Source organism: Branchiostoma lanceolatum, chromosome 12, assembly GCF_035083965.1.
Source record: "Branchiostoma lanceolatum isolate klBraLanc5 chromosome 12, klBraLanc5.hap2, whole genome shotgun sequence".
NCBI classification, from domain to species: domain Eukaryota; kingdom Metazoa; phylum Chordata; class Leptocardii; order Amphioxiformes; family Branchiostomatidae; genus Branchiostoma; species Branchiostoma lanceolatum.
The window spans coordinates 16,515,201-16,542,708 of NC_089733.1; the positions used below are offsets into that span (position 1 = coordinate 16,515,201).

The 27,508-nt window shown below is 37.7% G+C and overlaps 1 protein-coding gene and 1 long non-coding RNA gene across 17 annotated transcripts in view; both read right to left on the minus strand.

The window, feature by feature from the left end:
• The window catches only part of LOC136445610 (LIM domain and actin-binding protein 1-like), a 48,030-nt gene that overhangs the window by 15,970 nt on the left and 4,552 nt on the right, over window positions 1-27,508 (minus strand). For 11 of the 16 annotated variants that reach the window (XM_066443709.1, XM_066443708.1, XM_066443704.1 and 8 more), the window contains exons 2-10: window positions 17,166-17,240; window positions 15,260-15,437; window positions 13,892-14,046; window positions 8,423-8,550; window positions 7,428-7,561; window positions 4,246-4,329; window positions 1,147-1,188; window positions 635-700; window positions 183-230 (exon numbers count right to left, since the gene is read on the minus strand). In XM_066443709.1, the coding sequence (XP_066299806.1) occupies window positions 183-230; window positions 635-700; window positions 1,147-1,188; window positions 4,246-4,329; window positions 7,428-7,561; window positions 8,423-8,550; window positions 13,892-14,046; window positions 15,260-15,437; window positions 17,166-17,231 (901 nt within the window). In that variant the 5' untranslated portion in view covers window positions 17,232-17,240. Of the gene's footprint in view, window positions 1-182; window positions 231-634; window positions 701-1,146; window positions 1,189-4,245; window positions 4,330-7,427; window positions 7,562-8,235; window positions 8,304-8,422; window positions 8,551-10,517; window positions 10,656-12,043; window positions 12,098-13,891; window positions 14,047-15,259; window positions 15,438-17,165; window positions 17,241-27,508 lie in introns of those variants that run through there. The other 5 variants (XM_066443703.1, XM_066443716.1, XM_066443714.1 and 2 more) reach the window with 5 other exon arrangements.
• Window positions 2,164-2,887, minus strand: LOC136445612 (uncharacterized). Its single transcript, XR_010757423.1, has 3 exons — window positions 2,850-2,887; window positions 2,613-2,663; window positions 2,164-2,271 (listed from the first exon to the last, which is right to left on the minus strand). It is a non-coding gene; the product is annotated as an uncharacterized lncRNA (long non-coding RNA).

Sequence of the window (27,508 nt, forward strand, 5' to 3'; positions counted from 1 at the left end):
TACTACCATGCATCTATAGCCCCTATGCACAAGAACGTTTTGCTGGGCATTTACAATTTAGTTCACCGCAAATAAATGGATTATGAATATGAATTTGAAGAAAAATAATTCTATACCCAGTACAAAAAAAGTACAGTATATCAAGGCACTGCCTTTAAAAAGCACAAAAGGGTCTAACATACTCTTCAATGAACGGACTTTGCTTTCCTTGGTAACTTCGGATGAAGCAGCTATATATAGTATAAGGCAAAAAAATATTGCAAGTTAGGAGTCCGAGACCTGTAGCTTTTTCCAAAATGAGTTTTCAGAAAGATATAATTCAGAAATGTGAAAGTCAGCACAATTTTGTGATCTATATTAGCACATTCTGCAATGGTTATGATATTGTCATTAAAAGTACTGTACAAAAAATTCATATTCCTAATGCGACTAGACAAACCTCCCATTGAAAAACACGTCTGTTCTTTTATATCTACTATAACCGAAAAGCGAGGAGAAGTAGAATTTATCTAATGATAGCCATATTCTTTTGTATCCGTTAACTGTACTTGTTATTTTGTTTTTTTGCGACCTGTACTTAGCCAAGTGTGGCAGAAATGTGCAATAAAGGTCTTCATTCAATTAAAACACATACATGTGCTCTTTGTTGCAGGTGGACCATCAACTTTGCTGTCTTGTATCTTCTCCAAGAAGAATTTGGCTGTGAACAAGAAAATACTATTCTTAACTTGTCCTAAAATTTCTGAAATATTCAACAAGAAAACTTGAGAGAGGTTGAAGCGACTAGATGTTAAAATCTTGGATATATATAATTTATAGATTATAACATTTATAGCATTTATAGCTTATAGCATCGTTAGGATGCGACCAACAGTCACCAACTTTTTTGTGCCTTAAGTTCCCAGTTTATTCTCTTTCAGTTTCATCTCAAAAACTCAGAGAAACGAGAACTTCTGTTGACATTGCCTGTCTACAGTCCTCTGCATGACAAGCATGAGACAAGGAACCATTGCACAAATACCAAACATTGAAACATTCCTAAACCCACCACAAGATTCGTTTCAGACTATTTCAATGCATAAATTAGAATTTCAGCAATTCTTCATGCACACACGTCACCAAAAAGGTGTAAGAAGATCTACATACTCTTCATGGATACATTGCTGTCTCTACGACTCTTGGAGACAGCTGGAAAATAAAAACACTTTTCAGCGTTATTTCCTACATGCTGACATGGTAGAAGACATTTGAGACACTGAAGATGAGAGAATTAAGGAATCAATAGTAGGGAGAAAGAAACAAGTTAGTTTTCGTCTAATTTTGGTTAAGACACGACACTGTAGTGTTTAGAGTTGAATATGATTTGTTTTACCATCACTGGTGCTTTCTCTCTGTGGAGGTGAAGACAATTTTTCATCAGCTTTTTCCTTTAGAGCTGCAGCTACAAAACAAAGATTATTGATGATAATCTATTTGACATAATTCTGCAATAAAGAAGTTAACTGTCCTATAAAAGGAGAAGTTATACAACCACCACCATTGTAGAGGAAAAGTGAAGAAACAAAAAAATAGGGTTAACATACTCTTCTTAGTAACAGATGTTGGACGGATCTTCTTTTCATCTTCACTTTCATCATTGCCACCTAAATATGGAAACAATTATTCTTTATGCTACACAAACAATAAGTACATGACGTACATATATGTACAATAACATGGTAAGGCCCCTGAGAATGGAGGTGAGAGGAAAGAATTGAGTGGAGAAATGAAATTGATACAGTCAGCCATTAACAAAATGTAGAAACGTTAACCTTATCCCTTTAAAAAAAGATCAGAGAAAAGTAGTTCTGTCTATCACCAAATATTTTTGGTAAATGATTGCGTACTGTGTTCTGGTGAAGAGGACTTTTCATCAGGTTTCTTCTTTGCAGCTACAAAACAAAGATTTTATCTATAATGTGAGTAATGAAGGTGTGTCCTCTAATAGGAGAATCTGTCAAGTTACACCATTTCCAACCATAACCATGGACTGTGAACCAAGGACTGGTACTGAGTTTTAACTTGTTATATCATTGTGCATTGCATGTGTAAAATATCTGTGTATTGTATCCAGGGACACCTGAAAAACAGGTCAAGGAACATTGTACTGGTAAAATGAATAAATGAAAACCATATGGAAGAAGAAAAAAAGAAGAAAAAATCTCAACATACTCTTGTTAGAAACTGATGTTGTACTGGCCTTCTTGTCATCGTCACTCCCATCATCTTCACCTAAAATATGACAATTGTCATTCTTCATATTACAAAAATGATAAATGCTTAGAATAAAGTTGACAGGCCACTAAGATAGGAGGTGAAAGAAAAGACGTTTACAAAAGAATGTAGCAACCTTATTCCATTGCAGAGATCAACAGCGAACTGCTACAGAAGAAGTTGTACAATTATTATAAAAATGATAACTGTTTAAAATGAAGTTGACAGGCCATGGAGGAGAGAGGAAATACAGTCAGCCATTTCCAAAATAATGTAGGAACCTTATCCCTTTGTACAAATCAACAGCAGACTACAACAGTTCTGTCTACCACCAAATATTTTACAAAATGACTGCATACTTTGTTCTGGCGAAGAAGATTTTGCGTCAGCTTTTTCCTTTGTCGTTGCAGCTACAAAACAAAGATCTAATTTATAATAACAATACATGTATTAACATGTCAGTAATGAATAAGTTAGCTATCATCAGCATATAACAGGAGAAGCTATTTAAGTTACACCATTTCCAACCACCACCATGTATATTTGTAAATAAAAGAGAAGTGAGGAAAATGAATTAAAGATAATTGTCAACATACTCTTGTTAGTACCCAATGCTGCATGGGTCTTATCTTCAGCTTCACCTAAATCATCATCATCTTCCGAATCACCTGAATATGGAAATAACCAGTGTTTATGCTACACATTTGATAACATTTATTTGGAAGTTAACAGACTCCTGAGAATAAAGACAAGAGGAGAAACAAATACAGTCAGCCATTTACAAAAAATGTAGAAACCTTATCCCTTTGTACAAATCGACAGCAGACTTAAACAGCTACATCTATCACCAAATGTTTTTTTAGAAAATGAATTGCATACTCTGTTCTGGTGAAGAGAAATTTTTGTCAGCCTTTCCCTTTGCAGCTGCAGCTACAAAACAATGATCTTACTTGAAACAATCTGTTGAATATCTTATTAGTATGTAATCATTTCCAACCACCACCAACAAGCAGAAAAGAAATGAAGAAATTAAAAAATTAAAAAAAAAAAGGTGAACATACTCTTGTTAGTAACTGGTGTTGTTCTTGTCTTCTTGTCATCTTCACTGTCATCGTCTTTGCCTAAATATGGAAATAGTCATTCTTTGCACTAACTATAAAAACTACTAGGTTGGCAGGCCTCTGAGAAGAAAGGTGAAAAGAAAGATATGATATATGTAGTTATAAAGGAACAAAATACAGTGACTATGTAACAACCTTATCCCTTTTATATGGATTTTTACAAATAAACAGCAGACCCAGGCATTCTCTCTAATCTATAAAGTAAAACATGCTTATAGAATACTTAGTCTAGATCCTTTAAGCAACTACATGTACATAAACTACAAGACAACACCACATGCACACCCCTATAGAAGATGCTCGTCAAGAGAGGGAGAGAAAGCCAAAGTTAGTTCAGTCTATTTGCTATCCTATATGTATACAAACAAAAGTATAAACATACTCTTAGATGAAGGGGTTTCTTCCTCCTCTCTCTCATCTCCAGACTCATCTACAACATGTAGGTAAGCGGACATTTTTTCTCAATCTATTCAACTAAATACGTAACATCTACTAAATAATTCCACCAACTAAAGGTACATATTCAACCACCCTGAAAAGATATGTCCAAACAGATCTCCAACCCAACTTCTCCCAGTGTAATACACTCCTGTATATCTAAACAGTGCATACTTGGAGGGTACTGTACTAGACATCTCTCAAATCCACTGTTCTTCAAAGTGACGAATTTAAGTAGCCTGAGCGTCATCCTGTTTCAGTTCCAGGCACAACCTTCGCCTGGAACTGCCTGGAACTGAAAGAGGATGACACTCAGGCTAGGACTTATGCAACCCAGGAGATTAATGTTAATGGATCCGGAGGTTACATCTGCAAGTATATATGACCAACAATGGAGTCTACCTATGGTAAAAAAAATCAAGACGACTCTTACCTGCATCCCCGTCCCTTCCCCTGCGCTGCTTCTTGGCAGGCTCCTGTCCCTCTACCTTTTGAATTCCATCTGGGGGACTGTCACCTGGAATATACAGAAAGCAACAATTATAATAAATACACAACAGAACAGAACAAGCCATACTAGGTAGTTTTCCTCAGTCTGGCGTCTGATAACTAGCACACATACATTGTACAAGTACATTGCACACGTACATTTCTGCACATCCTCGTGTCTGATAATTATGGATCGAGGATATAACTGGCAAAATTCAGTGGAGAAAACTTTACAACGACTGAAAACTACACTTGACAACTGTAGCTTGTAACTGTAAAGTGGTGAGAGGGCAAAGGCATCAGACCATGTGGTTTTGTATTGAATACCTGCTTTCCTGGGACACCGAAACTCTTTCCTCGCTATCCATATCTCCATGATTTGTGATACGAGTTTGTGACTATCTATGGGGGCTTTCTGTTTTGATTTTTGTGATTTCTACTTGCCTTCATTCACAACAGATTTGCATAGGCATAGCAAAGCTGGTACTACCTTTCCATTATGTAACGCTGCATAATTAAGTTACACGTAAGCCTTGCCAACACTGTACATGACTCAAAACCATTGTTCAAAGTTGTTTAAAGATAATGTTCGCCCACTTCATGTTTTTTTCAACAGTCTGAAAACCCCCATCCTAGCCTCTCGAATTCAGCCACAAGAAAGGTGCAATGAACACATGTACATTTGTAGTTGGGATTCCAGACACCGTAGCCTTGGTGACAGAATGGTTGCCATGGTGATGGAACGCGGCCTTTATTAGTTCACCCTAATGTGTCTGGCAGCAGTAGAAACTACTTTGATGAACATTCCCGGTGACACCCACACCAACGTGTGTACATATCAACAATGTGTAACCCTACATGTACTTCATTTTTAGTATGCTGCATGTTATGGGCAGTACATATGAATGTATGTAAAGTTGGTTACTTTGAAACTAGAATAAAAGCCTTTAAATCCAAATCTAAGGCAATCTGAGGCTTCAATGAGCTCTACAAGGAGCGACTATAGCTATCCACAAACGCTGAAACCAACAGCTTAACTTCCTTTTAGTACGCTACATGTTATTGGTAGTATACATGTAAAGTTGGTTACTTTGAAACGAGATAAAAGCCTTGAAATCAAGGCTAAGACAAGCTGAGACTTCCATGAGCTTTACAAGGAGTAGTTCCCTACAAACATTGAAACCAACATCTTAACTTCCAATCTAAAAAAAACTGCAACCCTTAACAATGAAGGTCCGATCAATTTTATCCCACAACCTTGTGGCTAAGAAACAGGACTACCAAACACTAGACCATTGGACTGCACTCTCAAGAATAGCTAGAAATTCCTTGTTTTTCTTGTCTTAGAGAAAGACTATTTTTCTTGTCATGTTTGAGAGAATATTGGTGTTACAACCATGTAGTTTATAAGGTAGAAGCTTGTAAGAAGAAGAATCTTACTTCAAAAAAAATCCTGTCAGAAAAAAATTTCTTTTAAGAAAATTTTTCTGTGTATAAGAATAAGCAAGAAAAATAAGAAAAGGCATTTTTGGTAGTGTGTATCAGGCACAATGATAATGGGATATATACAAACATCTCAACCCCCTCTAGAGCCTAAATGAACTAACCCTCTGAGCTTAATGAACTAGCCCTCTGAACTTGCCCTTCACACAATGCCCCTATAGAACGCTAGCTCTCCCCTCCTAATCTGCGTGAGACAGGCTTTTGTGGTGGGTAAAACCTCCAGCCTACGCTTCACTACAACACAAAAGCACACTTGTCTGCTTCCCTTGCCCTTCTCCCCCATTTGCCTTCACTGTTTGTACTCTAAATCTAATTAGTTATTGAAGAAGACAGGACGTGTTTAGCTAATGTGATGAGAAGACCCCCTCCCCCCCTTCAGCTTGCATATTGGAGAATATAGTTAAAAACAGTGTCTTTTCTGTCTTGGTGAAGAATTTTCATGTGATCCTAACAACGTTAACTCCTTTACGCCCCTGCAAACATTCTTGGTCTGTGCCCTACTCTCTAATGTACGGGTCAGCATATTGCTGTTATGTAAGACATAATTTACTTCATAACAGTGAACAAAATCGTGTGCTAGAATTTCACAGCATCTTCTGTTAACGACCCATTCATTGCCTGGACCTAAGAGGGAATTTTCGTGATAGTTATTGTATATATCCGGTTGTTCTTGTAATTGGCTAAATGAGCATGCTCACTAATTAAAGTCATTTAGACGAAACTGTCAAATCAACTTGTGCAAACACAGCCAAAGTAAAAGTGGTCATTTGGGCTCTCCATAAAGTCAGTCACTAATTATAACACACCAGTTTTGTCCTAGATGTTGTGTAGAAAAAGCTAAGGGAAGTCTGTTTGCAACATCACGCACTAAATAGGGGTACTCTTGATTGTCCGCACTAATTGAGGTACCAGTAAAAATAAAGGAAGTCCCATAGCCTTTGAAGTCAGTGGGGGCTGTGGGTTGTTATCCACTGTGTCGAGGGCACGGTATTGGAAGGCAGAGCCCAACCCTCTCTTCCACTGCCTTTTACCTCCCTAACTGTCAGGTACGTACCCATTTCTTTACACCTGGGTGGAGTGAGGAGGAAAGTCGAGTAAAGTGCCTTTCCCAAGGGCGCAATATCGGTGGCATGTCAGGGGATTTGAATGGAGGACCTCTGGGTTCTATACCAAACACCCTAACCAATACACCAACACGACGCCACACCAACAGTAAATTGTGTCTTTATCAATCTCATGATTTACCTCTTGAAAATCCTCCTCTTGGAATAAAAGAGCACATGACCATGCTGTCTGAAACGTCTGACTCTTTCAAAATTTTATCCAGTGTGTATTTTTTTGTCTCATGTTTTGTTTTAGTTTATTTGTTGATCTTAACTTACCCTGGGCTGCAGACCACTTCTTGACCGCCCTCTCTTTGCAGAAGCCCTCCAAAGTCAGTCGTGAATTTTTGTGTGTAATGTTTTGTTTTAGTTTATTGGTTGATCCTTACTTACCCTGGGCTGCAAACCACTTCTTGACAATCCTCTTCATGGGTTAAAAAAGCACATATACATGACCATGAAAGTTGTGTATTTTTTTGTCTCATGTTTTGTTTTAGTTTATTTGTTGATCTTTACTTACCCTGGGCTGCAGACCACTTCTTGACCGCCCTCTCTTTGCCAAAGCCCTCGTCGTAGTTGCCCTTTAGCTTGAACAGCTGCTGGAAGTGGGGCTTGCAGTAGATGGCACCGTCGATGGAGGCATACGTACCCACCCTGTTCGCAAACAGCACCATAAAAATGTCAGGACTCTCTTAGCTATTGGGTTATATGTCAACAGACACTCAGTCATAAAGGAGCCTCAGTCATCACCATAGCTTAAATGATGGCTGGATGGCGTTATTGGCCTGTGATATAGACCAAAACGTCTTGTAGAAGAGTTTTCCTGAGTTGTAGATCGTCTGTTGATTGCCTGGATGCTACTGTTGGCATATAATTGATATGTTGCCCTATGCATGCCCTATGCATGCCAGAAGAACTCGGTGAAACTACATCGTGCAAATGCCAGAATGATTTCCCAATTATGCAAGAAATGATTTACACCTTTTGTACATTAATATTACGAAGCAAATACAAATCCCCACTTCTTAATTTCTGCTCCTTACAAATGGCAGTCAATTACATGATTATATATTGTGTACAGATTGAGATTTCAAGTTATACTTCTGGATACCAGTTTTGTCATATGAAGCAAAACAAAGCTAAAATTCTTAAAACATTCCATGTTTCCTGATTTTTTACAGTTACATTTCTCAATAAACATTCTTTCTTTAAGATCAATGCACAAATATTTGATATTTATTTGGCATTGGGTCTTAATTTCACAACTTGAAAATTTGGTTACTAGTCTAAGAGCAGCTCATTATTAGGTTAAGGACATGTTTGTGTACCTCAGTGTCCTGTTGCATTTCAGCACACTTAAAGCAGATGTTGTGGTGGACATTTTATGTTGTCTGATTTTCTTCTGCTACATCTAGATGTACTTTCTTTCAGACCAGTGCACAGCAATGCATTGAATCTTGATTTTACACCTTAAACCTACTAGAGCAGTAACTGTTCATTGCCCTATTTCTGTACCTCAGTGTCCTGTTACATTCAGCACACTTAAAGCAGGTGTTGTGGTAGACGTTCTTGTCTGCAACTAGCTTCTCCACCGGGTATACCCTCTTCCCACATGTCTTACACTTGTCTGAGGAGTCTTGGATCTAAAGGACAAACAGAGAAATTAGCCAATTTCTAATGAACCATCATCATAAAAACTCAACTGTGTTGGTAAGTAATACATGTACAATTATGGTTTTAATTTTTCTTCAACACTAAAAACAACGACAGGTTGAACAATGATTTTAGGCCAAAACTTAACGCAACTTTACATAGTATTTCATACATGTTCATCAACATTAAGTTCAAGCATAAGTATGTTGGCTTGATAGGTATCTAGAAAGCCACATTTCCTTTTGATTAATACATGGGTTTGCATGTTCTTCATATCACCCCCCTCCCCAATTCGTCCTGGTCTGCATGGTTCTTTTTATATTGTCCTATAGAACTACAGACCTAACTTTAGACCTTAAAAAAGTAACTTATCAACTGTCTATTACATGTAATGTGTGTTTACTTAATCTTAGTCATTGTGTACTTTCCTATCAATGTACAGCGTAATGCTGGGCAACTCCCTGTCTGTAAATCAAGTCTTATCTTAGAACATGCTTTTAGACATGATACGGCACAGAAATATGTGACTTTGCAGAGGGATAGTTTCAGGACCACCCAGAAATCGGGTCCTTGGACCCCGAACCTTTTCATGTTAAATTGACTAATCCCTTTTTGAAAATTGACCGCATAACTGAACAAACAAAGGTATCTCATTTCTCCCTACCCTCTCACTGTAACAGGTAGCCAGACTGGGGAATTGGAACAATCATAGTATACAGGTAACTATATCTTGACAAGAGAGAGGACTTGTATAAGACATGTGAAATCAGTCACAATTCATCTAGAAAGTAGTAGAATCAGCAAATTCAAGGCATACGTACATGTAGGCTAGGTTTCAAAGCAGACATGTTGTCAAATAATCTTTGCCCACAAAAGTCTACTATGCAAAGTCTGCTTCACACAACGGTAGGTAATGTCTGAAGTACGTGTAACATTCGTCTGATATTGTTAACTTCCTTGAAAAAACTTTCACTTGTGGTAGACTTATCAAAGTTACCTTAATTGTATGGCCTTGGGTCATAATTACAATATGTCTTTCAACAAAGAGACTTTGAGTTTGAGTAGTTTGACAATCTTACAACATCTGATAACAACAAAGTGATTTTGAGTAGCTCTGCAACCATGATTTGATTAAGTCCTGATAAATGAAAGTCATAATTCATCAGTAATTTGTATAACAATTCATAATGCAATAATGTCGAAAATACACCTTGCATTTCAAAGACTGCTTTCTTTGGCGTTACATCTGCGTTACGCCATGCTTCAGAAAGATTACATGTACTTGAATACCATGTTTTCTATACATCTAGGTGGTACCATATTTAACGAGGCGATCACAAAATGCACTCCATCAACCCTCAAGTGCCCCAAAGTGACGGCTAAAGTTACAACATTTCTATACCCTGCATTTATGAGCACTGTTGCTAGTGGATATCCTGTCCAGGTTGGAAACAATGGCGGGGAATTCACATCTTTTGAGTCACGGATATTTCTGATATGGTTCAAAAGCAAACTTACTTACACCCCCGCAGATTCTTGGACTGATCACTGAAGTATTGAGAAGAAAGGAACAAATTTTTCAAGACAAAAATGAGTTTTCTTGTCACTTTTTCTCAGCTGAGACATGCAGGTGTTGGGTGTGGTCATGAACTATAGTGTTTGATTGCCCTGTTTTCAGTAAACACACAGGGCAAGGTTCAGACGAAAATGGCTACGGAATTTCCTCAGCTGACCACACACATTCACAGCAAAATCTACCTATGTCCTTTACCTGTTGCCATTCCAAGAACAAAATCACCAAAAGTCCAACTATACTGACTATAACAACACATCCTCCAGACTACAAAGCGACCTTCAACTTCTAGTAGTTCCACACAGCAGTTTTCAAGGAATACATGTACTTAACATACAGCCAGAAACCTGTCACAACTTGTGAAAAGGTAGCTTGACAGTTTACCTTGTCGCTGAACATTCTCAGCTTCCTCTTAGTCCCGCAACAAATGTAGGCAAACGGATTGTACGTTTGCCCCGTCATTTTCTTTGCGGCTGCCTCGGCGCGCATTGTTCCCCGAGTGGGGGATTGAAGGGCCTTTGACTGACCGTTACCCCTGATTCAATCAGTGCCCGTGAATGTTGAGTTTTTGTGCCGGGCACACAGGCACCAAGACAATGGGGAACAAGGGAAGGCTATCAAGCATGAATAGTGCCAGGGGTGGACCTTTCCTGGGGAGAGTTTGATTTACCTGTAAGCCTTAAGGTACTTAACAATAACATTTCACAGGCAGCTATTCATTGGCGAAAATTAAGACCACGGCAAACAAAGGGTATATAAACAGTATATGACAACAGGCATGTTTTGGGTGGGAAACTGGGCCATACCCATTCTGAGAAGGGGTGTTTTCTGTCGCTGACGTCAGGGCTACTTACAAAATGGGACAAGGACCCAGGACCACTACAATCAGTCTGAAGTTGCTGTAGCAAGTGTAAGCTTGCTTGAAATTTGACGGAATATCTTTTCACAAACTTTTCACCCTTTACATGTGAAAATATGAATAAAATTTGGGGAAACTAGAAAATGCATAATTTTTGCAAAGATTAATTTCGTACATTCAAAAATTCAGAGTTTCTTAGTCAATATATCTCTGTAAAGACCCTGAATAGAAAAGAACAAGATTCCTTGTCAATCTTTTAAGCTGGAAGCTCACTAGTTGTTTAACTTCCAAATTCTTATCCAGGTCTCTTCAGTACTCTGACATGCGGTAGTTTTTGCACCTGTAGTGAGTTGGCTTAGTTCAAAACTAACAAGCATGCCGCTAATACAAGACCAAAAGGTTGCAGCACACTTTCCGTGAGCCAGGCTGCTGGTAACATGATACACCCTGTTCTCGCTTTAGATATGCTCGGTTTCAGTGTTCCAAGCTCGATTACATTTGCATGTAATCCTTCCCCGTAACGGCACACTGGCGCACCCAATGTAGCCTTCTTGGCAATCCTCGCCAATGGAAACCAAGCAAGGGTGCATGTTCGATTTTTGAATATGCTAAAAAATTTCGGTAAAATGGAGAGGCAGTGGGCACTAGGCTCTGGCAAGCTCCAGACATGGCTAGAAAGAGTAGAAATCGGGCAAATAGACCGACTAGAGGAGTTGGCTGGTCCATAAATACAATTTGCCACACCTCTGGCACGTGTACATGTGTATGTTACATGTATCTGTCTATTTGGCCGATTTCTACTCTTCCCAGCTACGTCTGGAGCCTGGTAGAGGCTAGTGGGCACAACCACAGAAGTAGTCTAGTGTTGCCTAATTTCCTATATCGGTAGCACTTGGTGACAGACACAACAAGACTGTCAGCAAGAATGTAAACACAACTACAGGTTACAACATTACAACACCCACTGGCTTTCACAAAAACAAACGGCACAACCTAAACACCTCTCATAGTAAATAAAAGAAATTCCATGAAGGCAACATCAAAAACTTACCCTTAATCGATAAATCCTTCCACGACGCCTGGACTGCATGTTTGAGCGATCACAGAAATTTAGCAACAGATTGACCAATAGAAATCTGAGAACTAATGCTGAACCATTATGCATGCATTCTGGGATGAAACACCTTTTTTTCTTGTGAACGTCCAATTCACGAACAAACCGAAAATAAGGGTCAACTCGCAACTTATACTTAACAAAGAGGGGTGGATAAGGAAAAAAACTGTGGGGAAATAATTTAAAGCAAAACATGGAATCTAAGAATTCTAATAGAATGATAATTTCTTTCAAGTTGAAAAAGACATGTAACACTGCAAACTATCAAATGTATATTACATTTATGTAAGTAAATAAAAGTTTTTAAAATAAGTCAATCTTCCCCCCCTCTGGAAATGAATAATGGACTCGTCCTTTCAGTATCGAGTTCAAATGAAATTATCCGCGGAGCCACGCCTTTGTGACAGGTGTCGTCTGTTTCTCCTTTCCAAACAAGTGCGACCAATCACAAGAAAGCAAAACACTTAAGGCCATGTTTCGAAAAAACAACAACTTGTGCTGTCTATGTGTATTCATATATGGCAAATGTCAAAGAAAAAGTAACCAAGACAGGGCAACAAATCGCTAAAGAAGTGTGTAGTCCTCCGTAAACCAGTTTCTTAAACCACAAACAGCATGTTCAAACAACATGCATACAGTAACTAAGTCTGGGGTGAAAATTATGCTTGACCATGCACATACATGTACATTTGTAGCACAACAAGTTAGCACAGCGAGTGCACAATCAGTACAAGCAACAAGTGTCAAATTAAGTGTCATCTCATTTATGATCCCTATGGGAATTAGGCTTGAAATACGGATATGTGCGCTCCTAGCAACTTACAAAAGAACTGCATGACAGTTAAATGCTGGAGGCTATGATTAAAACTGGGAAGGCATAATAAACCATAATAAACTATAACGACTGTTGATTCCTATACTTAAATAGTGATTGCTCTCTTAAAAGCAAATGTACAAAATTAAAGTTCTCTGAACTATATTTTGAAAACGATGGTAAAAGATATGAAAAGTATAGAGAAAAAAATATTATTCTGATAATACAGTAAATATTGCCAAATGACTATCACACAAAGAAAATACACATTCAATCCAAAAAGGTAGAGAAATGTCAATACTGTAACTTGACTCTAGTTCCCTATAGGGCTCTTCTAGGAAAAAAGGAAAAGGGGTGGCAGCTGGTTATTCAATATGATCCCTCACGCCCACTCTAAACCACTTTCCACATGCAGAACAGCCCTCTATTGTGAGATTTTCAAAAGAAACATCATTCAATAGAAAATATATCAGGAAACAACACTTTGGAACTTAAAAGGAAATGGAAATTTTCAACAAAATTCTGATAGTCAAGCATCTGTTATGCTATGGCAGAAACAAAGCTAAGTAAATGTTGTGTTGTCCTTTAAACTTTCAATTTATATGATTGTACATTATTAGTGTTCAGTGTTCTAACCAGCCTGAAATTCTTACCTGTCATCTCAGTCTCGTTTGACGGAACATCCAATTTTTTAAAATTTAACCCTCTGAAACGCTATATCCTCCTATATTTTGAGGGGCAAATGTTGCTGGTAGACCAACCTTTAGTTAGTTTGATGACAACTCTTTCGGTGAAAAATTACACAAGGGTTTCAGCTTTATTTTGGGGGGAGGCGTGGTCAAAAATGACAGGTTGGGCAATATTTTTGGCCGCCATAAGCGACAAATCGTCAAATGATGGAATGACGGGCACTGGCTAGAACATTGTTAGTATTTAATAATTTTGAAACAGTAAGCGAGGGTAAAACATGCCTGTTTAACAGTGGACATGGTGGTGTCAGTCTCGCTTGCTCGGTCCCTCACAGAACGGCTCAGCTTGATGTTAATTTTCTTGGCGGGTGCAGAGGAGGCGTTGGCGTCAGCTTGTTGGAACTTGGCAAACGCACTGGTAGCAAGCCGGCCTGGTTCTGTAATGGTAGGGTTAGTTCATGTTAACAAGCATCATGCAGGTATAGAAGCAACTGCTCAACCATTCCAGGAGACATAAAGATTAGGCTAACAGCATTCCAAATGGGTTAAACCTTTGTCAAACCATTATAACAAAGAAACAGCCATCAGGATTTCATATCCATCTCTTAACCACCACTTGATATCTTTGTAGTAGGATTTAAATGTTTGTTACATGCAATTTGGAAAGGACTGTTTCATCTTATACCATCTTAGTATTGAAAAGATTCCCTCAGAAAAAATAATAGATTTCAATTTTCCCAGAAATCAATTAATCTATTTCATTAAGTCAAGGCCTACAGAAGTCACAAAATTTTTGTTAATAACCTTTAAGAACTCATGCTCATAAACTGACCAATCAAACAGCATACAAACACACCGAATTAACAAACCAACCAATAAACCCAACCCTGGTGACAACCTAACCTGGTGTTGATGGCAATGATGATGCACTGTGTTCTGAGGACGTAGTATAAACATAATATTTCTTCTTGACTACATGTATCTACATAACAATCCTCGCTTTATGGTACATTATACCAAATGAAACTTTGTCCAAATTATGGTACCTGTATTTATATTTGCATTTTGTATTTATTTGTATCTATTTCTAGGTACCTTAATTAGTCCCGAGAGTACACTATCGTGTCATAGTTCTCAATATATACACTGTATAATATCAATTACTAAATTTTGGCAGACAGGAAATGTGGAGAAACTATCCTGTATGTTATTTGCACTCAGTACATCAAACCAATGTAGAAAATGAACAGCCAGTTCATTCTAGTGATGCTGAAGAAGAGTGATGGATGTCACATGAAACGTCCGAAAACTTATCCAGTCGTAGAGATATAACTGTATTTAAAATATTGTAATACCTGGATGTCTAACCTTCATAAATGGAACAGAGTGGGATGTTACAATAGAATACAGTAAATGCAGAAATGTTTGCAGTGGTTTTATGTTCGGGGTTTTCGCGGTAGGCTCTTTGCCACGAACTTAAAACATCGCAATTTTTTTTTCCCTCCTACCCCTAGGCCTTGTCTATTATTGTCTCAAACGCGAACTTAAAACCACAGCGAACACTCCATTTTCTCCCTACCGCGGTATCAAAACCATGCGAACTTAAATTACATTTTACAGTATCAAGAGTGGAACAAGAATAAACCATACCTCTCTTCTTCTTCTCATAGCTGCTACTGCTGGATTTTGAAGACCTGCTGACTCGCTTCATCCCTTTCTTATCTTCGTCCCCGGATAAACTTCCAGATCGTGCTGAGGACGAGGAAGCGTTGGACTTCTTCAGAGTGATGGAGGTTTTCTGCGTGAAGACTTTGCTGTCCTCGAATACCTATATGCAAAATAGAGCAATTTCGAGTGAAAATAAACAAATTAACAAACAAACCTAGTAGGACAAATGTACACAGTAGAATCTGTATCTATATACTAATATAGCCAGTATAACCACCCTTCGGCATAACACAGCAGAATGAGAAACAATTGTAAGCTATAATAGCTTTTAGAAGGTTAATGGAGAAAGACTGTATGCATGTACATAGCACGACTAGGTCTCTGCAAGGACATTGGTCTCTGTGAGTGTTTGACATTCATTTCCACGAATCATGGTTTTATGCAGCAGAATGTGACATTTACAATTGTTGGTTTCTCTTTTTGTAGAAGATCAATGGTGAAAAACAGCATACATGATGTGCATATAGCAGGGCAAGGTCTTTGACATGCATTTCCTCGAATAATGGTTTTATACATGAAGACTTAATAATGGTCGCCTTAGATATATTGGAGTGTAGCATTGTTGTATGACGTCATACAACTACAAACACAGCATAATTACTTACTTTCCTTCTTTCAAGTATTTGATCATGAAAACTTTGATGTACGATATACGTGCAGCAGGCCTAAGAATTTATCTTTCGAATAAAGAAAGGTTCAAATATGCATGACCTCTCTGCTGAATACATATTTCCAAGAACTATTCTTTTCTGCCTGAAGAAATTCTAAGAAGGCAGGATGTTAAACACATCAGTGTTCGAAATAACCACCTGCAGTCTGCAATTTGCAGAAAGATTTTCAATATCGCAGAAGAAAAATTAAACAATCTGCAATTTTGCAGAATGAAAAAAAATTACAAATTTTGCCTTTTCCATGGGCCATGGCTGTGATTTTTGTCACAGGTTGTGCAATCTAATTACGCATCAGAACAATTATTTACACACGTTATTTTTCCTGTTTCAAATTTTCCTAGTAAAAATTAAAGATAGAGTGAGAGAATTACAGCAATGTTGCAAAGCTAGACATGATGTAAATATAGGCATTATTATGTTGAGAAGGTTGTAGTGCATGGAGTCTTTTTTATTTGCAGAAAATATTTCCAAATTACACAACAAAATTTTGACATTCTGCAATATTGCAGAACACTGGAGAAAAGTATTTCTACCACTGCACAGAATAGGCATTGCTGTATGAGCTTCTTGCATTTGTATGTATTGTGGAACTGTAGCAAACCATTAGGCAACGCTAGGCTATTCAAATGTTTATCTGTATTCCTTCAAATAATGCAGTTTTGCAGTCACATTTTCATTCATATTCATCAAAATAATCCAGTGTTGCTTGACGGCTCTTTCTTTTGGCGAGCATTGGGTTACTGGCTAGATGGAAGGATTTAAAACATTATACTATAACAGGACCCCTTCAAAATTATCTTGTGTAGCTGGGAAAAAAAGGGTTCGTGATAATGATTTTTTTTTTCTTGTATGTCTAAGAAATTTTGGGGGAGGATTTTCTAAAGCCTAAGGATTGATTAAGTATATGCATGAATTTCTCACCATTTTAATTTCTTGGTTAACAGAATTTATTAAAAAATGCTAGATTGGAAAATCAACAGGAAAACAGAATCTCAGAGGAAAGTTTGTACTTTTGCAAGTTTTCACCCCAGCCTTCTCTTTTCATGATTTTTTTGTTGCTAAAATTTAAAAAAAAAAACAGTTAACCAAGAAAATAAATTGGTGTGGCCTAATGATATTAAATGTCTGGGTAAAGACAAAAACCTTGAGAGTCATACCTCATTGTCTCCATTCATGGCCACATCAGTGTTGGTCACATCGGCCAGAACGTCTGTATCTCCCATTGCAAACTGCTGCAAGAAAATTTCAAGACACAAGTCAGTACAACACCTAAGTCTCAGACAATGACAAAATCATTTTCTAGATATGAAAATTAAAGGATTGCCAAATCTAAAATCTCCAACACACAAGTCAGTACAACACCTAAGTCTCGGACAATGACAAAACCGTTTTCAAGATAAATTAAAGGATTGCCAAATCTAAAATCTCCAACATGCAAGAATCCCAGAATTTTTTTTTTTTCATGGGTTTCTAAAACAACAATACAAATCGCCAGAGACTACAACATTTAGAATCAGATAGTCCGTCTCCCTCACAACTGAAAATTCAGGACCTTTTTTCAGAAATAACCAAACACAAATGAAAGCAGTCCTATGACTCATATGAGATATTCTACTTTGGACACCCAATACAAGTCGCACCTATACAGCTCAACAGTATCACATTTCTCAATATGAAAAATATGATGAGATCATTAAACCCCTGTGACAACATTTACATCACAAAATATATATACACATGTAGCATGTGAATTTGTGCCTTTTAAGTGGTCAGCTGACAATTCAGAGCAATTATTCAATGTTCTAATTATTTGAAAAATACCTAGAGAGAATTGTCTCCTTCCAACAAACACTGAAGTCAAGTGAAAGACCCGTTAGCCGCAGCTGAATACCACGAGCACTGACGTCACTGAAGAATGGCTTAATTTCCTATGACGCAATACTGTATTTCCTTTAATTTTTCACCTTGCCATCAGCCTTTATAATGTGTGTACAGTATCATATACATGTACATGTATGTAGAGATTTTACCTCATAATGAGTCATATATCTTCAATATGTCAAAGTATTGACTGAATATTATGATTAATAAACCTGCTCAAGTATCAATAATAAAAGTTTTTAAAAATGTCAAATTGTACAGTACACTATGTCTTACTTCCACACCAGGTAATTATCAAGGACAAAGGCTCTACAGGAAAATACCCTATCTTATAAAATATTCATCAGATGAATATTGATATTGATGATAGGGTATCCTCTGAACCCACTTACCTTTTTACCACCTGAGGTCCTAAGATACAAGCACCTGAAATTATTTTGGCATAAACCATTATTTTTTTAATTTGATTCATAGGACCATTTTGAAACAAGATGACTTCCTGTCGAACACAATGCTACTGAATACACACATGCACATTGTACATCTATATTCCATTTTGAGATAAAAATATGATTAATTGTCTATGAAATATCACGTCTCTCAAAGTTGTAATGGTACATTCCATCAGGTTTACAACACAGACACCCACTATAAATAGATGATTGAATGTTACAGCCCTCTCTCTTGTTTGATAGACTCTCACAAATCAATAAATGACTAGGGGACCATTTCATTTCAAAATGAGCAAGGCTCTCGAAAACTGTCTGTGTCAGAAGCTCTGAATCAGAATAATCTAACAGATAGATATCATCTAACTGAAAGTAGAGGTGCAAAAAAAGCACCTAAATTTCTAAGTGGTATGCCGCTGGTGAATAAGATAGCATTTACTGTAAATGCATTTAAGTTTGTGTGGTTTTTATTTCGCGCTAAGGCGAAAAGGGAGTGTTAGTGGTGGTTTTAACTTTGCGGTGAAACAGTCGCCACGAAAACCGCAAACATAAAACCACCACAAACATTTCTGCATTTACAGTAATCTATAACAGAATCCTACTACACCCCATTATTATCATCTACATGTATGTACCACAACGGTATTGAGTATTGACAATTCAACAACATACATGTGTAAAAAATCAATAGGGTAACAGACAGAATCCCCTATTAAGGTTAGGTACGTCCATTTATCAAATTCCCAAACCATGATCATGTCAGCAGTCACCAGATATCAAACTGAGCATATACCATCAGTCCGTGATTTATGTGTCATAACTCTTTCTCCAGTTTTCTTCCCAATAATCAAAGACTTGCAGAATACACAAATATATCTTTACAGTGTAGCGCAGACAAGCTAAGGGAAAGATGCATCTTGCGCACTTCAAAGAACCAGTATGTTTAGAGATCTGGTGTGCATGTAGAGCTCAATAATGTTTATAAGGCATACTGATGGCATATGGCAGTTTGTTACACCCCAATTCCACTAGGACGGCACTCTCGCCCCGCTCTCTCTGCGACCTTAAATCTAACAAAGTGCTCAATGCAGATCATAGATAAAAATCTTTTTAGCCATACTTTTACATTTTGATGATATGCTGATTATGAAATCAAGAATCAGACAAATCTGATTTCGGTCGCGGTGCGATCGCTGTCAAGTGGAATGGTGTTCTTACTAAATACAATATACGAATACATGACGTATAGTATACAGTCCCACCTTATTAGACACACATGGCATATCATAGAGATAAATGCCAGAACTAGTACATCAAAGGTTGAAGCACTGAACTTGATATAAGATGGTCAGCTGGCACACTTTCAACAACATCAGACATTCTCCACTTTTCAATAGACACATTCCTCAACATGAACTGGCAACACCTTTTTCTGGGCCGCTGTAAACAACATACCTTCATGATAACATCTGATTGAAGAATGTGGGGTATGAATGAGGCAATGCATTTTCCTTTGTTCACTGGATTACCACTGTATAAAAGTGCAAACTCTGCAAGTCTATCTGATGACCCAGATAGAAATGACAATTTTGTATAGCACAAGTCCAACCTGTTTTTGTCTGGATGTCATGAATGCTTTCAGGGGGACCCTGAGGCGATAGTCACTGTTGACAATCTGTATAGGCCACTGGCCAGGTAATACAACAACACAGTGTGCTTTATGTCAACAACTACATGTACGAGGGAGCACTTCTATCAATCTAGTACTGAAGAAAAAAAACCAATTCCTTATACAAAATCCTTAAAAAGCCTTGATCACCAAAATCCTAATGAGGACTTCACCACTTAATACTTCCATCAAGTTTGAAGTTAGTCAGCTAAGAAATAAAGGTACCGCACCTACATGAAATGTCACTACATAATTAGAGTCTTCAGATAATAGATGTGATTGTATGTTTGAATAAGCTACACGTTGTCTGTAACTTGTAAGGCCCAGTTACTGCACGTAAATTTCACTTCCGGAAATTGCCATGATACATCAAATTAGTCGTGTGCCTTGGTTTGCGAATTCATGAAATTACATGTATCATCATTTTATATAATTATCAAAACGTTGCCACCTCTGTGAAATATGTAAACATTTGAAAACATAAAGAATGTGTTAGTATTATATCTGTAAGTAGAATAATCTTCATTCCTTAATCAAATCAATGATGAAGCTTCCTTCTGTCAGTCATTTCCATAACTCCTCTATTCAACTTATACAAAATAATGCAATTTATAACATATATTCCCCAGAAGTTAGATAGATAGTCTTATGGGTCACAGAGCACCAACTGCGAAAGGGCATTGACCCATCCTTGTCAATGAATCAATGGTACATTGTCTTTTCATCTCGACCTGTCTGTACATAAATTAATCAACCGGTATAACTAGCCAGGACCTTGGGCATAAAATGCATAGCGACAATGGTCGGTTACAATGTATCAGACAATTCGTCTCACCTAAGGCCTGTATATCTAACATCACATATCATTTAAACGCATCTAATGAAGCAACCCTTATTCATTTGAAATAAATATACTAGTTCAATGGAAATACAAATTTTTGAACACTTTCATTCTGGCTTCTTGGAAAATAGAATACATGTACTTGCTTTAAATGCAAGCATATGTTTTCAAACATTCCTATAGGTCATGTATCAAAAGTAACATCAAAACAGATACGAGCAACTATCATAAGGTCAAATCATAATCCACATTGTCTATAATGTCAAAGATCACGTACAACCATACAAACGTAACTAAGAATCAATATGCATACCCTTTACAGTTTTGTCCCAGATCTTGATTTAAAATCCTAGGAACTGTAGATTTCAGGTTTGTTTTAGTCAGCACCAAAATAACAGTGGGAGATCGAGATGGGGCGATAAAAATGCCCCTCCCACATGGTCAACACCTAATCTGGAGATATATAATGGTAGGTAGAGATAATAGAGTTGTAAGGAACCAACCAAATAGAATCACGTGGATGTGAGGCATGAAAATGAACAATTAACTGAAGTAAAACAACATAGTAAACATTTTCACATTACGGTTAATAAACAACAGGCAGAAAATAAATATACTGTACGAAACAAATTGTATTGACTTTTTAACCCCACAAAAAGTTTGCAAATAATACCATTCCCCCCCCCCCCCTCAATCCTGCCTTGGTACCTCCTTGAGGTCAAATAATTTCAAGAAGGCACATCAAGGAGTTGATAAGAATTTTTATGGGCCAATCTTATCTGCTAACCTGTTCTTTGACCCCTCCCTGAGTAAATGGATGGTTCTGACCATAGAATTAAAACACACATACTATAGGTATTCTCCCACTGACAGATAGAACTGTTAGTGTTACCATTCTTACTGGACAAGTTGTCATTTGAGTTTTGCATGTGCGGTAAAATAAAACAAGGGAGATAGTATCTCAAAAATGTGGGTTACAACTTCCGTCAATACTTTTTGACTACGGTATCTATATCCTGCTACAAGGGGCTAAAGAAGGGCAAAGGACAGGTAGATTTTGACAACACGTTGACACTACTATGTACTATTACTAGTAAGAGAACTTACCTTCCATAGGTAGACAACAAAGCAGCGACAAGTCTTAACCCCTACCAGAACCTTTAACCTCCCTTCAACACATTTTTGACAAGTTGAACATCCACCTTTGGACATAAAACATGCCTGCACCATCCTCTAAAAGTGTAATGATGCTTTATCCTATAGAGAAACAAGTTCTACTTTCTTGTAAGTAGCTTTACCCTGCTCAGATGTGATGATCACACTCACAAATCCTGATTAATATAAAGAACAAGGCCACCCAATTCAAAAAGGAGAAAGGCAAAACTATCAGTGGGTCCCAAGAGTTTTCCTAGGTCAGAGAAAGTACACACAGGGCCACGGACTAACAGAAAAGACAGCAATCTTCACAGAAAAGACAGCAACCTTCAGAGAACTTAAGTGGCAAGGTATTGACGGAACATGCCCTTTCTAACATTAGCCCATGGCTACTTCCCCTCAGCCAATGGGAAGCCCCCATTTTCTGTGGTTATATCCACATAGTGTGGGATATCAGAAAAGTGTGAGTGATATCTGTGGGTGCTATAGAAAAACTGTGGGTGATATAGAAAAACTGTGGGTGATATAACCATGTGACCTATTCTGACCAATCCCTGCTCTGATTTCTAATTGCCCGGGGATTTGGGACTCTCCCCATATGTTTTACAGACCTTGTCTGTGCTTGCCTTGCAGCTGTTACTTGTTTGTCAGCATGTCCAGCAAAAAGAGAGATTTCTGGACTTTCAGGACAAAATAAAGTAACGTTTAGTAGAGCTGCTGAACTAGGGAAGCTTCGGGGAAGTATGCCATGGGCTAAATTAGATAGCTGATGGTATTGGCCTCGATATCTGGATATAACAGCAGTCCCGCCACCTTGGGGTTTCTAGTCTCCACTCGGGCTTCGCCCTCGGGGAGACTAGAAACCCCTCGGTGGGCGGGACTGCTGTTATATCCAGATATCTTGGCCACTCCCATCAGCTATCTATTACTTAATGTATGGTACCCAGACTTCTGCTTGTTATTGAATGGCTGCTAAGATAACATGTGGGGGTTATACAAACTTGACATCCTTAACCTGAAACTCTTCAGTTGCAACTTCCATGATTAATACCATGTGCATGGGGGACAAGTATTTCAGGGAGCCGATAAATAAACGCACCTTTAAATCTAGTCCTCCTATTGTCAAAATGATTGTGATACACTATCTATACCATATTTCCAAGCAAGGTACAATTTGTGTTGAGCGAAGTGAATGTCTGATAAATAAAAGCAAACATTTTCAGTCTTCCTAAATGCAGAAGTTAAGAAATGATTATAAAACAGTATTCTTAAGGTCAAATTCATGCTGAGAAAATATTTTCATTTCATTTTAAAAACTTTTCTACTTATGCTAATAATATAAAGGCTCTATCAAAGATTTTTAAAAAACTTAATGTACCTACCATAATCTACATTTCTAGAACAAGCTAACATTATGGGTGAGGGGTCATCTTTGTACTCATATCATACAGGTTCCATGTATAAAAACGTTGCTGGCAGATTACTTAAAACATGTACTTTAAAAACATTAACAAGACTTTCACAGGAACTGTGTAGGTACATGTACCTCTGAGCTTTAGCATTCCTCTTGATGACAAACAAATAGCGAGGTACTAAAGAAAACAACGAAGATGCCGGTTGTACTTTTTAGCATTCCTGTACCGCATAGCTTTTAAAGTGGGTGTGGTATAAATAAAGATCTTTAAATCCCCTGGAGGTGTGTTTATATAGTTGTTTGATCATGGGGGGGGGTGTATCCTCCTAGAACAAGAAGTGAAATCATACATGTATCATACATATATCTCCTTGTTGTAATCTAAAGAAAAATGCACAAAATGTAGTTGATAGCTTGCGATACAAATGCTTGTAAATGATTACTTCTACCAAGAAGGCTAATTTTAAAGGATACATTTTCATCTACATGTAGTTTGTGAGCAGGATAATGCAGAGTTTTATGAGTGGATTTCTATCTTTCTTTATTGTGAGTGGGCAAAAACTTATAGAAAAGGGGGGGTTGATTTCTGAATGATATAGAATTAGAAGATACAATACACAAGGTGCTTCTTATCCAAAGTCTTCTCCCTCCCCACCCACCCTCCCCCTCCTATAATGTAATTAATGCCCTCTCACCCCCATATGCCAGCATGGTGTCATTACTCACATCAGGTCACCTTTCCTCAATCCCAGCGCCCTAGATTTCCTACTTATGAAAATTCCACAGCCTTCCAAAGGCATGAATCAAACGTATTAGGAAATGGCATACGAACACAGGGGACGTTTCCGATCATTAACATTATTGAACTTTCGTCGTGAGCAATAACTTATGCAAATGAGATCATAATTGCCTCAATTAATCTTTTGATTAACATCCCTGCCTACCTCAAACAAGGCATAACATGAAGTACCCATCAGTTAACATTAATGTTTGAATTTATCGGCATGTGCTATATTTTTTACCACTTACGTGGGTGTGTGGGGGCAACTTACAGTTATGTACTGCCTTCATTTATATTCCTAGTCACGATCACCTTCGCAGACTACCCAGAGCAGAAAATCTTATGTTTGACTGCACAAAAACCATTCCCTGCTGAACCACCCTCTCAATCTGGGATTTTCTGGCTCACTGGCTTACATATACACCCTCCCACCTGCTGGAAGGGTCAGAGGTTATGGCCATCTTGTTTACACTGGGGATTTGCACTTTAGAGGGAACTTGTAACCAATGGTGGAGCTCACAAATGGGAACATGGGGGTCAGGTGTTGGTTGTTGGTTAACTCGTAGGCAAGGTCGTCTGCCCTTTGTTCAAACAAGCAAGGTCTGAACAGTACAATGCAATACAAAGACTCTCTTTTACATGCATTCGTTGATGAAGGTTAGACATCCAGGTACTAAGATGCGCCAAAAAACAGTGACTCAAGCAACTGGATATGATTTCTATATATCTACCACATTTCTCAGTATTCTAACCTAACCTATAATATAATGCTGTTGTTGATGGTTTTCTTTATACAGTGTACTTATACGCTGTACAAGGGTTAACCTACACTACAGAATCTAAGTACACATAACAACCATTTATCCTCAGTTCCAATAGTAAATACATCTACTGTACATATGTGTAGGTGTCAAACTACAATACACAAAGCTGGACATGTACATTGTATATGAGCAAGAACCACTGTGATACGTATACAACACCTTTTGGTTGATTTCTCCCTACAAAAATCAACAGTATGTTTGTTGACACTTTCTTGAGAGGACTCAAATAGAGCATAAAAATGTATTAAGAAAACTTAAAATTCAAGGGCATGGGGCAAAACGTCCCTAACTCTATAACTGGAGGTGTTACATAATTCTCCCCATAGAAATCATCACAATGAAATCCCAGCAATGATCACCATGCCTCGAAGCTTGTCAACACCCAATTGGCTCTGTAAACATGGTCTACTATTTAGTACAAAGGGTCAACCCAATGTCAGGACATGCCATGGGCCATCCAGCCAAGGGAAACATAGCCCACATTCCTCGAGAATTGAAGGACATAAAAGGAACATTCCAATGGTAAAGACGGGAAATAATCCATTTGACATTAGTCTTGGATGAAATATTCTTTATGATCTATAGAAAGGTATGCTCATTGATGGTAGTCATAACTTAAGTGATAGCTATTAAGCTGCAAGAGGAAAAACAAAATACAGGTAAGGGGACAGTTTGACAATAGCCCCTCCCAATCTATTTTCTTAATCTTAAACATGACATCTATACAGGTGCATGACCTTTTAATGTGATCAAAACAAAAACCCCATATTTTTTCTCCATTCTATCACTCCTATTTTTTTGGACCACCATAAGTTCATGGCATTTCTTATCAGTATCTAAAATCTAAACATGTACTTGATTTTGAAAAACTACAAATGTAGATAGTCGTCTATAAGTTTAAGTTCACAGTCTTGTCATTTTTCAGGGGCACTGCTAATACTGGTGTTGCTGTTCCAAGCTGAAGTCTACCATTACTTTTCCACATAACAATTCTGCTTCATTACTGGTGGGAATGGACCATAACATTGCAAACATTCTTGACAATGTACTTTGTGTGAAAAGAATGGGAGGGGGGCAAACTAATTGCATACCACCATGGCTTTTAGGTCCGAAGATTTTTTACCGAAATACTTCATTTTTCTGCATTTTCAAGCAAAATGGAACCTTGGCTTGTGATTGTGGTTCAGGCTATCTTTATTCCACAGCAACCTTGGTGTATTTACTTAGGGTGGTACAATTGTATGCAGTGTCTGGACGTATTTTGCTCAACATGTTTTTGAACCTGAACACAGTAAATCTAGAAACCAATACCATTATACAATTATCCAGAAAACCTTTTCCATACATGAAACAAAATACAGACTACAAAAAAATCTTCCTCTATTTGGATACTTGCTCTCTTTGGGTGTTCAAATATACTCTGCATATCTTACTATTCTGAGGGGATATGACCACGCCAAAGTCAACTAATGTACATGTGCAAATCAATAGCTGTAGACCTCCCATTCCTTACTAACAGCCCACACATTTTCCTTCTCTACGGAGACTAATCCTGATGCTAAGTAGTTTTCAAGACCTATCAGACTTTGGCCAAAAAACTGTTGTTGTTTTTTTATACAGCTACACATTTGCCAGTCTTCCTGAAGACAAATCGACATTTCATCATGGAAAAGTCCACAAACTATGACATCACTATTCACTTGACCTTTGGATTACATACAATATTACCATATTTAGCAATATGCTGGTGCCACAAAGGTTTGGCCGACATGTGTACCCACCAGCTACCACAAGTTACTTTAGTAACCGAAAGTTGTGAGATATGCTGGGGCTTCAAACTACAGTGTAACTTTTTAAGAAAGGTCATACAAGATGTTTATAGTTTCACCTGAAAAAGTAGGAAAGTATTCCTTTAGTTTTCAGTTTTCACCCTTTTTTCTTCAATACGGTAAGCAAAATATTGGAGTAGATTGTATCTATTATTGTAGCATCTGTAGAACTAGAAGTGTAGCTGTCTATATGAAAATATTTACTTTTGTTACCTTATTACTTCACTTTCTTTAAGTTTAGTTTGATAAAGAAATGTTGCTGATCACTTTTTTGCCATTTCATGTATCTTCAGTCTCGACCAGTACATTTAATAAATTTTCTTACATTCTGGTTTTATCATTCTCTGGCATCTTTAAATTTATCTATATTTAAACTGGAAATCCTACAGATAGCATACAAACAAGGAAGCCACGTAGTCTGTGTGCCTTTCCCCCAGTTTACTCAAAGCGTGAACCTTTCTGTACTTTGTCCTCAGCCTACAGGCCATCTGATACACTTGTGCACAGGCAGCGTGACCATTGCAATTGTTTTGCTTGATCAGGGTTCAAAGGTATCTAACACCACTGTAAAAAGGAGCATTGTTATATTCCCCTTCCAGTGGGAAGGGGGATATACTGTTTTTGCTTGCCTGTTCTTCTTCTTCTTCTTTCTTCTTC